General features: G+C 44.9%; 1 protein-coding gene across 1 annotated transcript; it reads left to right on the top strand.

The window, feature by feature from the left end:
- Positions 1-16,367: 16,367 nt before the first annotated feature.
- Positions 16,368-17,954, top strand: LOC124687838. Its single transcript, XM_047221575.1, has 2 exons — positions 16,368-17,077; positions 17,176-17,954. Exons 1-2 carry the CDS (start codon positions 16,368-16,370, stop codon positions 17,903-17,905), a joined length of 1,440 nt encoding a protein of 479 aa, XP_047077531.1. The 3' UTR covers positions 17,906-17,954.
- Positions 17,955-19,358: the final 1,404 nt, after the last annotated feature.

Here is a 19,358-nt window from a genome sequence, read left to right as displayed (position 1 = left end):
GTCCCCAACGGCAATACGGCTTCCCATACCGGATCACCAACGTGGAACTCCTTCGGCTTCACCTTCTTATTATATGCACGAGCTACCTTGGCTTTGTTCTCTTTAATTTTCTCAAGCGACCAAAGCCTAAGTTCCGTCGAGATCCTCGACGCTATCACTCATCGAGTCGCGTATTCTTCCGTTGTTAAGTCATTCCGAAACGTGACACGTCTCGACCCAGCCGTGATCTCCCAGGGTAACACGGCTTCTTGTCCATAGACCAGATGGTATGGCGAGGTTTTTATCGCTCCATGACATGACATGCAATAAGCCCACAGAGCTTCTGACAATACCTCGTGCCAATGTCTAGGGTGCTCATCAACTTTCCTCTTGATCAGCTTAATAAGGCTCTGGTTGGACGCTTCAGCTTGCCCATTTGCCCGAGCATAGTATGGAGACGATCGGATCAGCTTAATTCCCATGTCGTCGCAGAATTTTTTGAATTTTTTAGAAATGAAGACCGAACCTCCATCGGTCGTGATAGTCTGGGGAATCCCGAATCTATGAATGACATGTTCTTTCACAAAATTGATAACATCTTCCGATTTTACTGACTTCATAGGGACGGCTTCCACCCATTTAGTGAAATAATCTGTAATGGCCAAAATCCACTCGTGGCCTTTGCTCGATGCAGGATGGATTTTGCCGATCATATCCATGCCCCAACCTCGAAATGGCCAAGGCTTGATGATGGGGTTCATTGCCGGCGCGGTACCATCTGAATTTTCCCAAACTTCGACATGCTTGCCACCCTTTGTAATAATTAAAACAATCCTCCAGCAAGGTGGGCCAATAAAACCCCGATCGCCTGATCAACCATTTCATCTTATGAGCCGACTGATGAGTTCCACAGGCGCCTTTGTGTACCTCGTGTAAGAGCCGATTTGACTCGGCTGGCCCCAAACATCTGAGAAGTAATCCTTCCAAAGTTCTATAGAACATGTCATCTCCGATAAGGACATACTTCATGGCCTTGTACCTTATCCGTTTAGGTTCCCCCCGAGCCGAATCTTTCAAGTAATTAAAGATATCGGCTCTCCAATCATCCGGTTCCATGACCTGTACCTGGACATCGGCTCCATCGACTATGTCCTTGTAGCCTGACGCCATCTGTGCGAGATCGTTCGCCTCGATATTCTGCGACCTCGGGACCCAGCTGAAGTTTATGTACCTAAATTGTGCCATCAGCTCACGGCATTGCATCCACAATGGGAAGAGTGACTCGCTCTCACATTTATATTCGTCCGTGAGCTGGGAAAATCACCAGCTTTGAGTCTCCAAAAAGTTCCACTCCTTCTGCCCCGGCTTCAATAAGAAACTCCATCCCCTTACGTACTGCTTCATACTCAGCGACATTGTTGGTGCAAGGGGTAGACAGCCTGATGGAGAAGGAGTAGGTTGCCCCCCGGGGCGACACGAGTAGAATGCCGATGCCGCAGCCATCATCGCAAACCGATCCATCGAAAAACATGGCCCATGCACGTACAGACAGTGCTGCTATATCAGTGTTGATTCGTTCAGCGATCAGATCGGCCAACGCCTGTCCTTTGACTGCTTTCGCAGGTTGATACCGGAGATCCAATTCCGATAATGCAAACATCCACTTACCGAGTCGGCCTTTCAACACAGGAGCCGACGGCATATGTTTGATGACGTCCGATTGCGGATGATGACGATTTCTGCTGTCGGAAAGATGTGACGAAGCTTGGTGCGGGTAAAAAATAGGCGAGAGGCACAACTTCTCGATCTCGGGGTACCTAGTCTCCGCATCCAACATCCTTCTGCTGAGGTAGAAAGCGACTCTTTCCATACCATCATAGATTTGCACTACCACCGAGGCGATGGAAGTGTCGGCCCTGCGACGGGTAAATATAGAATGGCCTGTCTTCTTTGGGGCGGAACCAACACGGGCGGCTTCGTTAGATATTCCTTAATCTCATCAAACGCTCGCTGTTGCTCTTGCTACTCTATCAGGCCGGTGGATAAGACCAGCCTCACCCCGTTTTTTGTCACCTCGATGCGATCACAGCCGTCCAAACTGATTCCAGAGAGCGACTCTTGGTCTTCCGAGTCCCAAATGTTCATGCCGGCTATTGAGACATCGATTGAGTCGTCTGCATGCACGACTTCCACGTCATCTCCATCCCATTGTATCAGGCATTGGTGCATTGTAGATGGAATGCAGCAGTTGGCGTGAATCCAATCCCTCCCTAGCAGGACAGCGTAGGTGCTTTTGCTGTCGACGATGAAGAACGTTGTTGGGATGGTTTTGCGGCCTACGGTTAGATCCACGTTCAGGACGCCTTGTGTCCCTGATGCTTGACCGTTGAAGTCGTTTAGCGTGACGTTGGTCTTGATCAGATCTGCACTGGAGCGTCCCAAACGCCGTAGCATGGAATATGGCATTATATTGACTGCCGCTCCCGTGTCAACCAACATCCTTCCGACAGGCTGCCCATTGATATAACCTTTTAAGTACAGGGCCTTCATATGTTTGTAGCCCTTCTCGCGTGGCTTTTCAAAGATGACTGGCCGTGGACCACAGTCGAACTGTGCTATCGGCACTTCTTCAGTTCCTGGGGCACGAAACTCTGATGGAAGTATGAACACCATGTTTGTGCCAGCCGATGTACTCACATCGGCTTTTACTTGCTTGGGACACCAAACTTTCTTTGGTGGACGACTCTCCTCGTCCAAAGTCTGCTGAATTTTCACGGCCAGATCGGGCCGCGCTTTCCTCAACGTGTGCAGGTATTGCGCTTCGGCTTGCTCCAAGCTACGTAGCCGCCGAACCCTACGCTTTTGGGAGTGGCTGAGTCCATCGGGGCACCACCTTGGCCGGTGGTACCTATCCTCTTCTTCATCCTCCGACTCCTCAAAGTCTTCATCTTGAGATGACTCAGCTCGTTTGTTCTGTGGCGGGAGAGGCCCTAGACGCTTGAAAACTGAAACTTCCCCTGCATCCTTCTTCCGGCGTCTACACTCCGGGCAGTTGGTCGATTGTAGGCAATCGGCTCATTCCTGAATCACATCAGTGTTTAAAGAAGGGACAGTCCCAGTGTCTATCCATGTCTTCCTGCTCCCTTGACCTCCCCTTAGCGCGGTGTTCATGTCCTTCGTCGTCTCTGTCATACCGACGACGTCTTCCATTGTCTACGTCGGACCGATGATATTTCTCGTCATCTCTGTCGTACTGCCGACGTCGGTCATACTGATACTCATATTTGTTAAGGAGATGCATGGAGAGTGGTCGTTGATATCGCACGCTTCTCACTTCTTCTTCGGTGAGGTACCGTCTGTCATCATATCGGGGCCGGTCGCGTGGATCGGCCTCCTTCTTTTCCTTGCCGCGGGAGTGACTGCTTTCCTCCTTATCCTTGCCATGGTGGTGCACAGGCCCTGCCATGTTAACATCGAACGAGAAATCTAGTCGACGCCTCGCGGAGTGATTGGGTTCCACCATGTTGACGCCAGGAAAAGGGTGTGTGTCCACTTTCATGGCAAACTGCGCAAAGATCAATCGGCCTTGTTCTATCGCCGTTTGGATCTGCCGACGAAATTCTTTGCAGTCATTGGTGGTATGGGTGAACGAGTGATGCCACTTGCAGTACGGTCTCCCGTTCATCTCTTGCGTCGTAGGGATTTTATAGCCTTCGGGTAATTTCAGCCGTTTTTCCTTAAACAGTAAATCAAATATCTGCTCGGCTTTGCTCACATCGAAGTCAAACCCTTTTGCAGGCCCTTGTGGTTTCACCCATTTGCAGGACACGGGAGCTGCCCCCGAGCCCATTCAGCCACGGCTACTTCCGAGTCTCTCGCAGAATCTTCAGCTTCCTCCGTCTCGACCAGGCCTACCGCACGCTTGAACTTGTCTTGGTACAATTCAGGGTGCCGCTGTTCATACGACGTGAGTTTCTGGACCATGTGCGACAGTGAACTGTATTCTCCTTGGAAAGCCAGATCCTTGATCGGCGTTGCGAGGCCCAATGTTGCCAGTTCGACTGCTTCTTTCTCAGATAAACGAACCGAATAACATCGGTTCCTCACAGTCCTGAAACGTTGAATGTATTCAGACACTGTTTCTCCCCGCTTCTGCCGCACCTGCGTTAGATCGGCAATGCCGGCCTCGGTAGCTTCTGAATGATATTGCACATGGAACTGTTCTTCCAGTTGCTTCCACGTCCGGATTGAATTTGGTGGCAACGAGGTGTACCACCCAAAGGCTAATCCCGTGAGAGATTGTGCAAAGAACCTCACACGTAACTGATCTGATGCTGAAATCATGCCCAGCTGTGCCAAATATCGGCTCACGTGATCTATTGAGCTAGACCCTTCTGCTCCATTGAATTTTGAGAATTCAGGGAGCCGATATTTGGGTGGCAGCGGGATCAAGTCATACTCGTCGGGGTACGGCTTGGAATAGCCGATTGTTTTCCTCTTTGGCAGGATGCCGAATTGGTCTCTCAAGATGGTGCTGATTTGTTCCATGGTATTAGCCGTAGGTACCGAGCTCTCATGACTCGTTCCGGTGGCATATTTAGCTAGCCATGCCTGTTTATCAGCGTCTGCTCCAGAAATCCCTGCTGGTGCAATCTGGTTCGTGCGCGCCAAGGCAGTGCAGTCCGGCACGTATGTGCACACGTATCCATGTGGGATCTCTTTAGGCGGCTCGTACAGGAATTGGCAATCGCTAGGATCACCTCCCACCTTGTAGAAGACATACGCCGGCGAACCCGGTAGCTCTGGCGCTGCAAGCGCGAATGGCAGCGGCGGTCTAATCTGGAGCGGTATTTCTCCCTGGTGAGTCCCCAGGGTAGGTCCTGACGGAGAGTACTGATGCTTCATGATTTCCTGCACCACACGAACCGCAACGCGCTCGAAGGCGTTCACCAAGCTCTCAGAATGGCGGTGTAGAGAATGAGCCACCATGTAATTAATTTCCTGACGTAGAGCTGCGGTGCGTTCCTCTGAAGAGGTAGACAGGTCTACCTCATCAAGAGCGCCTTCGGGGGAGAACCCTTTCCACCTGATGCCATGTGAACGGGTCCTCATGAAGGAGCCGATGAGATCGGCTTCCAAGATGGCTTTCATCTCATCGTACTTCTTCTTGTGCTCCTCAGGCAGATCTGCGTACGTGACTGGTTCGCCCACCACCTCGTCGGCGGCTTTTGACATGGTTGCTGCGGATGTCGACGTAGTTGTTGTTGTAGAGTGTCCCACCGGGCGTGCCGAGAATGTGTTGCCTACCAAAACCCACCGGCGAGCAGCGACGGGCAACACGGAGAGCCGGGAGGCTCCCAGGACTGCTGGTGGATCCTGGTCCCTCGGGCAACGGCCCGTAATGCTCTAGCACACGTCCTGGCAGTTGCGAGGGCGTGCCACCTGACCTATACCTGGTCAGGAAGATGATGGATTGCTTCTACTAGTTTCCTGCATGGCAAACACGTAAACATTAAATACGAGCCCCGATCGGCTCTTAGTTTGCCCTGTGGATCGGCTCAAAGAGCCGATTGCCCCATGGTTCACGTTAGATTTACAATGACATGGGGATCCTGCTTCATCGATATCAAGCTAAACTAATCTACGATAGTCTAGGGTTTTCACCGCATAACCGGAACATCCTACGCGTAGTTGAGCCTAGCAGATACGTAAGATGATGGAAAACTAGCCCTAAAGAGGCCTAAAAACCAACACGAAGTTGATCCCGGAACAATCCCTCTAGGGCTTAATAAACCACACCTTACGCACCACCGGATCGTTCAACCCGTTTATAAGGCCTAACCATGCGGATATCAAACCAATCCTTGAAGAACAAGGAACAACTATAACGGATTAGATCTACTAAATAAAGAACAAGCAAGATGATGCCCTTACACCTAAGATAGGTGTAAGGGCAGCTAGATATCGAGGGGTAGCGTAGCTAAGCAAGTACATCGTGAAAGCATCGACGTCAGCCCCAAAACATCTAAGATAAGGGTGTTGCTCGCCATCAAAAAGGCTTCGGCCACGAGCAACACCAACAACGAATAAACGGATCTCGCCTAGATCGCAAGATGCGATCTAGGCAGCATGTTGCTTACCGGGAGGAACCCTCGAAACAAGGGGTGGCGATGCGCCTAGATTGATTTGTTGTGAACGTGATCGTCCTCCTTTCTCAATAACCCTAGATACATATTTATAGTCCGTAGACTTTCTAACTTGGGAATAAACCCAATTGTGTACGAGCTAAACTCTATCTCTTAATTCTAACCGACACGTAACCTACTATAATTTACAGATACACGGGCAATCTAGCCCAAACTTCTTATACAAGGCCGGTTCAGGAATATTTTCCGTGCATATTCTCTAAGCCCATTGAATCACGGCCCGTCTCCAGACTTGGTTAAAATCTGGTGATAACACAACCTTGCTAGCCTAGCCTTGTATTGAGAGGAATTCTTCTCATGCATCCAAATCCTTGAGCCAAAAACTATGCCATTTGTGTCCACCATACCTACCTACTACATGGTATTTCTCTGCCATTCCAAAGTACATTACTTGATTGCTACCTTTAAAAATTCTATCCTTTGTCTTTGCAATATATAGCTCATGGGAAAAATAGCCTTAAAAACTATTGTGGTGAAGAATATGTAGCTATGTATCTTATTTCTTAATAAGTTGCTTGTTGAGCGGTAACCATGTTTCTGGGGACGCCATCAACTATTACACCTAAGTTGAATATCATGTGAGTTGCTATGCATGTTCGTCTTGTCTGAAGTAAGGGCGATTTTCATGATCAAATGGTTTGAGTATGCATATTGTTAGAGAAGAACATTGGGCCGCTAACTAAAGCCATGATCCATGGGGGAAGTTTCAGTTTGGACAATCGATCCTCAATCTCTTATGAGAATTTTATCTATTGTTGAATGCTTACGCATTAAAGAGGAGTCCATTATTTGTTGTCTATGTTGTCCCGGTATGGATGTCTAAGTTGAGAATAATCAAAAACGAGAAATCAAATGCGATCTTTCTCCTTAGACCTTTGTACAGGCGGCATAGAGGTACCCCTTTGTGACACTTGGTTGAAACATATGTTATGCAATGATAATCCATGTTAATCCAAGCTAATTAGGACAAGGTGCGAGCACTATTGGTAATCTATGCATGAGGCTTGCAACTTATAGGATATCTTATACATAACACATATGATTTATTACTAACGTTGATAAAATTGTTTCTATGTTTTCAAAATGAAAAGCTCTAGCACAAATATAGTAATCCATGCTTCCCTCTGCGAAGGGCCTATCTTCTACTTTATTGTTGAGTCAGTTTACCTACTTCTTTCTATCTCAGAAGCAAACACTTGTGTGAACTGTGTGCATTGATTCTTACATGTTTACCTATTGCACTTGTTATATTACTTTGTGTTGACAATTATCCATGAGATAAATATGTTGAAGTTGAAAGCAACCGCTGAAACTTATATCTTCCTTTGTGTTGTTTCAAAGCTTTCTTCTAAGAATCTATTGCTTTATGAGTAACTCTTATGCAAGTCTTATTGATGCTTGTCTTGAAAGTACTATTCATGAAAAGTCTTTGCTATATGATTCAGTTGTTTACTCATTGTCTTCACCATTGCTTCGAATCGCTGCATTCATCTCATATGCTTTACAATAGTATTGATCAAGATTATGATAGCATGTCACTTCAGAAATTATCCTTGTTACCGTTTACCTACTCGAGGTCGAGTAGGAACTAAGCTTGGGGATGCTTGATACGTCTCAAACGTATCTATAATTTCTTATGTTCCATGCTATTTTTATGATGATACTCACATGTTTTATATACATTTTATGTCATTATTATGCATTTTCCGGCACTAACCTATTGACGAGATGCCGAAGAGCCGATTCTTGTTTTCTGCTGTTTTTGGTTTCAGAAATCCTACAAAGGAAATATTCTTGGAATTGGACGAAATCAACGCCCATGGTCTTATTTTTCCACGAAGATTCCAGAAGACCGAAAGGGAAACGAAGTGGGGCGCCGACCCCATAGGCCGGCGCGGCCAAGGGGGGGCCCGCGCCGCCCTATGGAGTGGCCCCCCTGTCAGCCCTCCGACTCCGCCCTTCCGCCTACTTAAAGCCCTCGTCGCGAAAACCCCAGTACCGAGAGCCACGATACAGAAAACCTTCCAGAGACGCCCCCGCGGCCAATCCCATCTCGGGGGATTCAGGAGATCGCCTCCGGCACCCCGCCGGAGAGGGGGATCATCTCCCGGAGGACTCTTCATCGCCATGATCGCCTCCGGATCGATGTGTGAGTAGTTCACCCCTGGACTATGGGTCCATATCAGTAGCTAGATGGTTGTCTTCTCCTCATTGTGCTATCATGTTAGATCTTGTGAGCTGCCTATCATGATCAAGATCATCTATTTGTAATGCTACATGTTGTGTTTGTTGGGATCCGATGAATATTGAATACTATGTCAAGTTGATTATCAATCTATCATATATGTTGTTTATGTTCTTGCATGGTCTCCGTTGCTAGTAGAGGCTCGGCCAAGTTGATACTTGTGACTCCAAGAGGAAGTATTTATGCTCGATAGTGGGTTCATGCCTCCATTGAATCCGGGACGATGAAAGAAAGTTCTAAGGTTGTGGATGTGTTGTTGCCACTAGGGATAAAACATCAATGCTTTGTCTAAGGATATTTGTGTTGATTACATTACGCACCATACTTAATGCAATCGTCTGTTGTTTGCAACTTAATACTGGAAGGGGTTCAGATAATAACCTGAAGGTGGACTTTTTAGGCATAGATGCATGCTGGATAGCGGTCTATGTACTTTGTCGTAATGTCCTGATTAAATCTCATAGTACTCATCATGATATATGTATGTGCATTGTTATGCCTTCTTTATTTATCAATTGTCCAACTGTAATTTGTTCACCCAACATGTTATTTATCTTATGGGAGAGACACCACTAGTGAACTGTGGACCTCGGTCCATTCTTTACATCTGAAATACAATCTACTGCAATACTTGTTATTTATTGTTCTTCGCAAACAAACATCATCTTCCACACTATACATCTAATCCTTTGTTTACAGCAAGCCGGTGAGATTGACAACCTCACTGTTACGTTGGGGCAAAGTACTTTGATTGTATTGTGCAGCTTCCACGTTGGCGCCGGAATCCCTGGTGTTGCGCCGCACTACACTCCGCCACCAACAACCTTCACGTGTTCCTTGAATCCTACTGGTTCGATAACCTTGGTTTCTTACTGAGGGAAAACTTGTCGCTGTACACATCACACCTTCCTCTTGGGGTTCCCAACGGACGTGTGTCTTACACGCCATCAGCGCGCCAGCGGTCGAACAGGCATGCCGCAGCCGGTGGGATGTTCCAGCTCCAAGCACGCAAGGAAGCCGACTCTAGTGCGCTTGCTGCCGCCCGCAACAGGGAGGATGAAGAGTTCGTGGAGGCAAAGAGGAAAGACGTGTAGCGCACCGGCAGGGAGGCGGAGCACAACCACCGGTCCAGTATGAGGTTAATGGCCACCTCTATAACAAATGGTACTATCTCTGATAGTATCTATCCTGAACGGTCCACACTTGTGAAGACAATTCCCATACCTCAGAACGTGAAATATAGTAGGTTTGCTAAATAGCAAGATGCATGTATGAAGGATGTGGGGCGGGCATTTGGTATGATGCAGTCTCGTTGGGTTGTTGGGCTATAGTTAGACACCCTGCTAGGGCATGGAGCCATCACACTATGCAGGAGGTCATGACTATTTGTATAATCATGCACAACATGGTCATTGAGGAGGAGCGCGATGACACCGTGTTTGACCAAGGCTGGGAACACCAGAGTGAGAATATTGCAACCGAGCCCGGTCCACCTGTAGACTTGATAGATTTCCGCTGCTCAACATGAAATGGGTGACAAATCAACTCCGCGCCGGAAAGAATTTGGTGGAACGTATGTGCACTCATCTTAGAAACAACTAGTTCTTGTATTTGATTTTAATCCAATGCATGCCATTTGTGTAATATACTATGTCCTATGACTTTGTATTTTTTTATAAACTTGATTGCTATGATCTCTGTGAAATCATCCAGAAATCAACATATGAATTTATTTGTACCTTATTCAAAACCTATCTAAATATGCGATTAAAGATGAAAAACGGCAAAAGGTGTGAGGACACAGACATTTGCAGGCCGGCGCTGGGGTCGCTGCCACCTGCGAACAGACCACGCTCGTTTCCTTGTCCGAGGCCGCCACATTTGGATCGAAATGAACTAAAATGTGATCGGTTATGCATGTGGCTGTTGAAGATTCACACACCGAGGCTACGAACTACGTATACAATTCGTTGAAAATGTTTTTTTAGCAAAACCACAAGCTTTATTGACTAAAGATGTTCTTAGGGATACAATACACCCCTTGGGGTGGCTGAAACCAAATTGCAACAATTGTGTGTTCCCCACAAGAATGAACAGACAGTTGACGGGCTGCCAGACGATATAAGGCCTGTTAGTATCGAATTCCCTTTCTGGCGATCGACGCCTGTTAGTATCGAATTCTCTTTCTGGCGATCGACCGCCGGAGCGGTTAGTTTTCCACCGTGAAATGCGTCCACCTACCCGGTTTTGTCGTATTCGAGTTGTATTCGACCTGCTCTCGCTTCGCGCCCGGGGCGGAAAAAATGAATTGCTCCCGCAGAGATTCAAACCAGCTACCTCTCGCCCCCCGCGCGCGCCTGAAAGCCAACCATTTGGGCTACTGGTCATTCTTGTTAGGAACTGAGACGGATTGTTTTTCTACTATCGAATGTACATGTTAGAAACGTTAAAATATGAACTTTTTTTTTCGTGAATTCCCTTTTTTGATTTTTTCATTTGTATCAGTTATTTTCGATTGCTTAAATTTATCCTAGCTATGCAAAAAAAAATCCCTTTGTACAATTCCCTTTTCAATTCCCTTTTTTTATTACTATGTAAGCTGATTCATGTTTCTCTTAACCAACTATTATAATTCCCTTTTTCGGGCTTGTGGTTTTTAGGGGGGAAATAACGGGTGGGAGATTCACTTGCAACTCAAATGAACTACCACTTGCTACTCAAATTAAGTACCGTTTTTAAGTTGTAAGGTAAAAAAAAGTTGCTAAAATATTCTAAATGAATTATTCTAAATGATTTTTTTAGGGTCGATAGTTATTTATTTTTACCATTGATAAATAACGGGTCACCGGGTTGATAGCTTGCAAACTAAAAAAAGAGTCACTAAAATATTCTAAATGAAATACATTTTAGGGTTGGTAGTTATTCATATTTACCGGTGATAAATAACGGGGCACCAGATTGATAGCTTGTAAATTAAAAATAATCTCTAAATATTCTAAATAAAATACTTTTTAGGGTTGATAGTTTTTCACATTTACCATTGATAATTATTCACATTTAACATTGATAAATAACGAGAAAAGGGGTTGATAAATTGTAAGATAAATAGTTGCTAAAATAATATAAATGAAATTAGGTTTTTGAGATGATAACTTTTCACATTTACCGTTGATAAATAACGAGAAAAGGGGTTGATAAATTATAAGATAAATAGTCGCTAAAATATTCTAAATGAAATTAGTTTTTTGGGATGATAACTTTTCACATTTACCGTTCATAAATAACGAGAAAAGAGGTTGATAAATTGTAAGATAAATAGTCGCTAAAATATTCTAAATGAAATTAGTTTTTTGGGACGATAACTTTTCACATTTACCGTTCATAAATAATGGTAGAGGGGTTGATAAATTGTGAGCTAAAAATATTACCAAAATATTATATATGAAATTAGTTTTCCGGGTCGATAACTTTTTCACATTTACCGTTGATAAATAACGGGACAATGGTTCATAAATTGTAAGCTAAAAAATCGTTAAATATTTTCTAAGTGAAATTAGGTGTTCGTGTCGATAACTTTTCACAATTATTGTTGATAAATAACGGGACAAATGGTTGATAAATTGTAAGCTAAAAAATCGCTAAAATATTCTAAGTGAAATCAGGTTTACGTGTCGATAACTTTTCACATTTTACCGTTGATAAATAACGGGACGAGGGGTTGATAAATTGTAAGCTAAAAAAGTTAATAAAATATTTCTAAATGAAATTGGCTTTTTAGGTCGATAAGTTTTCACATTTATCATTGATAAATAATGAATAGAGCGGTTGATAATTTGTGAGTTAAATCGGAGTTATTTTTCAGTTTCATAATTAGGAGAGATTGTGGCCTCGCAGTCACTATTTAATTCGGGTTTTTTCCAGTTTTTCTACTTTAGAACGTGTTTACCATTTTTTATCTTTTTACCGTGTTATTTTTATACTACAAAAGCTTATTCGCCCGCTTTGTGGCACGAACAAACGGTAGCCCAGGTGGTCTGCGCGGTGGTGAAGCTGCAGGTCGCGGGATTGATTCCCGCTGCCGCGCCTTTATTTTTCGAGCACGCTAGCTTAAGGACGAAAATGGAAAAGAAGGGATGGATCGCGATTTCCATTTCGGGAATGTCGGAAATCGATCGCTGCGCTCAAAGAGAGCGGTCGTACCCTAGCTAGGGTCGCCTTGTTAGTATTGCAATAAGTGTCTCCTCCTCGCATAGTTGCCAGACGAGATAAGTAATGTTAGAAAAAACAATTAACAGGCCGTCAACTGTATGGGCTTTGGAGCTGGACGCTGGACGCGATGTGGGAGAAGTCCCGATCAAGCGAAGCTAACTAGCGAAGGCCCACGATCTAAAAAAACAAAAAAACTAGCGAAGGCCCTCCCCGTCGATCGATCAGGCATGCATTGACAGGGGCTAGCCTAGAAGATTTTCTCAATCAGATCGATCTATCAGATCGGCCGACTTGCTATGGCGCCTACCGCCGCTTCCGTGGTCGGTGTTTCCCCTCGCCGCCGTTGGGCGCGCTAGGAAGTCACCCAGATCACGACACGGAATCAGGCATGGAGGGCGCTGCCACCGTACTAGCAGTTTGATTTCTTGATCCTGCCGTGGAGCCGCGCCGGCGCCAAGTCTGCCGATCCGGATCGACGAAGTAAGACGTCCAGTTTTTTAAAGGTACGCTGCAATAGCCAGGCTGCTGCTAGTAGCTAATTTTATTATGGCTAATTACGACCTATCAATATAGTTCATTGGTATATACTAGCATGCCATATGGCAATGGATCAATTTACCAATCAGATGTTCCTTAGTAAAAACAATTGAATTGCTAGCCCTCTATTTCCTATACTTATTTGTTGTTGATTCAAGGGAAAATTAGAGAACATTTTTTTGTTCGTAATTTTTTTTTTCATCTACTGATGGTAAAATATACGAGTTATTTCTCTAGTTACTTTCTGCTACTATGGCTATTCACGCTCAACTAGCCTCCAGATGTATAGGAACGAAGATGTCTCACATATGGTTCTAAACATGGTAGAACATAGAGAGAGATTGATCAAGCTACTACCATCTTGATCGCGATGGACTACTCCCTTCTCATCTTGATCGCGATGGCGAAAATGTTGTAGAGGTCGGAGGTGCAACAAGGAGAGGCTCTGACGGATTTCCACTCCAATTGGTGCCCCCCTCCTCTAATTTTCGTCGGCAGCGGACTTCTCTGTATTTGTTTCGATGTTTTTCTCTTGGTGCCGTCGTCTCTCTCTCACACTCTAGAAGTCGCAAAAATCTAAACTTATAGATAACTTTAGGTCAAAACGAAGGCGTGTGCATTGGAATTAGGCCAATTGGACCACCAGGGAGGATCCTCCCAGCCCAGCTGGGCCAAGGGCCGTCAACCAGACTGCCAGGGCGAGGATCCCCAGGCCACTTTAGGTCCCCGTCTTGGTATCCAAGTCTTTGTCCTTCGAAAAATTCAGTGTACTGAAAACCAAAAATACGAAAAATAGGGTTTTTTTTGTTTCTAGAGTTAGATAACAAAGCAATGAGATTTTGGGGAAATCTCTAAAATCATTAAAAACAATTGTGGTAACTCATGATATGTTGCAAATATGTTGGATAGTAACATAACAAAATTCATAGATATGTTTCTGAGTATCATTGATCAATAGATTAATATATCCCTAACATGGAGAAGTGGTATTTCAATTTTATGATACATACTACTGTTTTTGACGGAAGCAAACTTGTTTGACAAGTTGTTGTCTTATGCGAGAAGAAAACTTGTGTGCGAGGTGTGATTGCACAACAAAGGTGGCATGTTGATTAGTTGACTAGTTGTGGCTTAGCTAGTAAGTAAGCTTGTGGGACAAGATGTTGACTACTCTATAACTTATCTTGTAAGTAAGCTTGTGTGAGAACAAAATGACATTTATGACTAGTGAATATCCGACAAATTTAGTACTATTATGACGAGTTAATTGCTTTGTTGCTAAGGTATCTTTTGTGATAATAATGAATTCCATCGGAAGTTATCTTACACTTCGCCTGCGCTACGAGTTTGCTTCTATGAGAAGAAAAAACGAACATTCCCAACAGGTCAAAAAAACATCTAACGCAAATATGATGTTGTGTGTGTCGAGGTATTCCTATGATCCCGAACTTGTAGGTGTTTCTTTGTGTGCATGATACACAATTTAAATTTGTGCATCATAGCCTATATGCGTTCTGCAATAGCGTTCTCGCGGGGTACTCTTAATTGGAAATTGTATTTGTGGCATTGTTCATTTGATATAGTTGACGGCGTAGTAATAGGATCATTGATGCATGATATGTAATATTTTATATCTATGGCTTCTTATAGACAGAATGTTTCTCAAAACTTGTATGCATGAGAACGAGCAATAGCTCGATGGTTGGTATTGGCAGTGGCCATCCAACCCATCCCAGGTTCGAGTCCCGCTGTGGCCGAATTTCTTGGGATGTCTCACCGGGGCTCTTGGTCCCAAATAAAATTCCCTCCACACATATGGGCCACAACTACTAGCTCTTAGGGACACCCAAATTATGTGTGCTGTGTGTATAGTTCTAGGCTCTAGCTTGTGCACTAGTGGTGTGCGTGTGTGTGGTGTGAGTGTGGTGTTGAGTTAGTGCATAAGTTCAGATACTACAGCTGTAACATAGATCGAGGGGTCTCAAAAAAAAAACTTGTATGCACCTCTAACAATTAATTAACATATGGGAAATTTGATACACTCCCAACTAATTATTTTGATCCTCCAATAGTTTTGATCAAGGTTTTGACCGAACATGGTGATCGATCTATTGCATCCTAGGATTGAATAGGTTACCCATGACTCCTAAATTGGCATTTTTGGCACAATCGGTGCACAGCAAGAGCACGTTGCAGCGATCGTCTGTCGGTAGATATCATTGGTAGCCTTCATATAGGGTAGCCTGAGATGGATAGACATTATCTTTCATCGTAAACTTTTTAGGGCAATCAGCTAGAGTTAATTTAGATTATCCATTACCCTTTAGATCTAATTAAGATTTGTCATGACTACTATTGGCATTTTTGGCACAATCGGTGCACAGCAAGAGCACGTTGCAGCGATCGTCTGTCGGTAGATATCATTGGTAGCCTTCATATAGGGTAGCCTGAGATGGATAGACATTATCTTTCATCGTAAACTTTTTAGGGCAATCAGCTAGAGTTAATTTAGATTATCCATTACCCTTTAGATCTAATTAAGATTTGTCATGACTACTATTTGGCTCACAAAAAAACAATATCAGTCGTCTAGTTTTGCCTTGCAATTACCTATTAGGAGGTAAGTTGGAACATCTTAACTCAGCTCCTAATAAATACTTCCTCTGTTTCATATTAGTTGTGATTGATTTAGTACTAAGCCGTACTAAATCAGCGACAATAATATGAAAAGGAAGAGTAGATATCTAGATTAGTTCGATTAAACATACGACATTCATATCTCTGGTGATGATACGTCAAAATACCTAAGATAAAAAACCGTAGAGAAAAACCTCTGATCGGCGCTGGTGAGCCGCACGAGCATTATCGATCCGGTTATGGGATTTGAAATGCTTACACGCTGAGAAATGCTCAGCTGTCATGGGAGCATGGTATCTTCGATGCCTAGAACTGGACGGATCCTAGCTAACTTATGCCTGTCTCCATTAAAACCTCCACTTATCCGACTATGTCTCCAATACGAGTTCTCCTCGAGTTGGCAACCAATCCGTAAACACAACCTACCGCGCGTGGGCAATATAACTGCTTCCTTGTTTCTCTAGCTCATCGTTCCATACTTCCAGTTCGCAATAACTTGCAGCCTGAAGAGCACCGGCCGATCGAGAAAAGGAGCGGCGAACGAAATGGACGATATGGCGGCGGAACTGGCCGTGCTACCTGATGATGTCCTCCTGGAGGTCCTCCAGCGTCTTCCGCTGCACAGCCTGGCCGCGTGCCGGTGGGTCTGCAAGGCATGGCGCGACATCATCTACGGCCGCCTGCGCAGCCGCTTGCTTTCGCCCTCGGTGCGCGGCATCTTCATCAACTACGTTATTTATAGCGTGTCTGAGTTCTTCTCCCGTCCCTCAGCGGGACCGGCCATCTGTGGAGGGCTTGACTTCCTGTCCTGCGAGGGCGTCGAGGTCAGGGATCACTGCAACGGGCTCTTGCTCTGCACCGATTGGGAAGACGAGTCTTGGTACGTCGTCAACCCAGCCACGCAGGGGTGGGCGCGTTTGCCCCAACGCCCTCCGCCGCACATGCAGGGACTCGATCAGACCGCCTTCCTCGCGTTTGACCAAATCATGTCGCCACACTACAAGGTTTATCTGATACCATGCGTGCCGTACGGTGAATTGGGCGACAACATGTTGCCTGAAGCGGAGTGGCCTCCAGCGTCACACGTGATGCATGTGTTCTCGTCAATGACCGAGCGGTGGGACAAGAAGACGTTTCTCCGGCAAGGGGAAGCTGCGGGGGTCGTCGCCGACATGGCTTCGAGTCGTTCATGGTACAAGAATTATCATGCCGTCTACTGGCGAGGTGCACTCTACATACATTGCCAGTGCGACTTCGTTATGAGGTGCGCTCTTCTTGACCATCATTACCTTATTTTCTAGGATGATTCATTAATTTATGGTCGTTACTAATATGTTTTGTGTACCAAATTGCGTTTTGCAGAATGTGCTTGTCAAGTTACAAGTACCAAGTAATTAAAAAGCCTCATCAGTTCGGCTTATATCCTAGTGCTCATTTAGGGAGATCAGTCAAAGGGGTGTACTGCGCAATATTTCATACTCGTCATGGACTCCAGCTTTGGCATCTCGATGAATCCTCGTGCGGTCAAATCAAATGGGTGCTCAAACATGATACCAATCTTGCGAGCTTTGACAAAAAGATCCATTTAGATGGGGACGATAACTATGCTCAGCAGATGGACAAGCAGTGGGTCTTACAAGATGTTAACTACCGCAGGGTGGGCTCTGACTTTGGGTACGAGCCTCATAGATGTGAGAATTGGGTAGCGCCAACGGAAGAGAAATTTGAATGGAACTCTGACGACGATAACATTCTCGACATCGAACATGCCGCCGAAGGGAGATGGTCAGGGTACATTGGATATCTTGGATTTCATCCTTACAGAGAGGTTGTTTTCTTGACTTTAGCACTAGACGGAGCAGTTGCCTATGATTGGAATAGCTCAAAATTTCAGTACTTGGGCCGTATTCTTCCAAAAGACTACCAAGAGATCGCCATGCAATGCGCAGGAATAGATACATGTTTTCCATACACGCCTTGTTGGATGCACGAGTTTCCAAGAAAAAGTTCGGAATCTCAACTTGAAGCTGATGAGCAGCTATCTGGAAACAGTTTGGAATCTCAGGTTCAACCTGACCTGCACTTCACCTAGCGTGGCCGCGCACGAGTACCAGCTGCGCAAGCTCCGTGGACGCGTTAAGACTTAAGACTCACCGCACACTCTGCATCACAGCTCAGTAGGAACCCACCTTCAGCGACATGACGTCCAAAGGCCGTTCCGGCAAGATCGACATTAGCAAGGTAAGCAAGGAGCTCATCACGGCGATCACTCAATCTAGGCTGCTCGAGAGTTTCCTGAATGAAATTTGATATTGTAACTTGAATATGAGTGTATATGTGAACAATTAGGTATTTCAAGTTGAAGATGAACATGTACCAAGATTTTCTTGGAATATTAACTTCAAAATGAGCAGGAATCAGGCGTACTCAGGTTTGAAGCACCCGTAACTGGCTGGCTTAATAGAAAACAAAGTTCTAGACCATGTTTTTGTTACTTGTACATCTGTATTGGCAAGTCATAAGAGTGAAGATTTCCGATTTTGTTTTCCTTAACTCTTGCATCATCGTAATGTTATTATCAGCTACTTTTTCATATGAGTCGAATATATGTATATTTTCAACTCATGGTTGTCGTTTCCTATTCGACGGTACCTCGGAGGAGGGATCCTCACGGAGGGGAAAAGAAGTAGGGTTCATTGGACGGAGAGTCCTCGGAATACGCGATTTACCTAGCTTCGGAACAACTGCTCGAGGACAGGGCCTGCTGCTTCTTGTTTGGAATTATCTGAAAGTTTTTGCGTTATTACAATGAGTTATGGTTGTCTCGTTTCTAGTTCGAGATCTACCTTTAGGGCTCCCGGGATCCGGCTTATAAAGGCGCCCAGATCTAGGGTTTCTAGGGAGAGTCTTACCCGGAATACAAGTTGCCTAACTACGGAATATTACATTGCCATGTACGTTAAGGATCATGGATCCGGCATCCTTCATGAGGCTTCACGGATTTGACTCCTGTCATAGACCTCCAAGGATTCGGCTACCTCCATGGGCCTCCCTGAATCCAACTACCTCAGTAGGTCGGTTCGAATTCGGCTACCTTAGTAGGTCGGTTGGGATCCGGCTCCTTGTTTCTGTGCTGGATATCTTCCATCTTGATCAATACCAAGTGGGCTGCTCGGTGGGCCATACGCTATCACCACCATATATGGGCCACCTGGCTTTGCCGGAATCGGACCATGTCGATGGTAATACCTATAAAGTATATCCACAGCAATGGTAGTGGAAGAGTGTCACCATTCATTCAAGGTTACCGCAGGTGTATGCCTTTAATAAATTCTGCATGCAAACTTACAAACTCACAATAGAAGGTTGCGAATACTCTCCCCGTTCCATATTATTTTTCACGAATTCGAATGTATCTATTTACAAAATGTGTTCAGATATATTCAAATTAGATGCAACTAATATGGAACGGAGGGGGTTATTTTTCAAGAATATGAAGAAAATGAAAATTAGTTTTCCTAAACTTGAAAGTGTGGATAAAACGC

Source organism: Lolium rigidum, chromosome 2 (genome assembly GCF_022539505.1).
Source record: "Lolium rigidum isolate FL_2022 chromosome 2, APGP_CSIRO_Lrig_0.1, whole genome shotgun sequence".
Taxonomy (NCBI): Eukaryota; Viridiplantae; Streptophyta; class Magnoliopsida; order Poales; family Poaceae; genus Lolium; species Lolium rigidum.
Note: the sequence above shows the minus strand (reverse complement) of the source record. Positions and strands in the feature narration are given on the sequence as shown.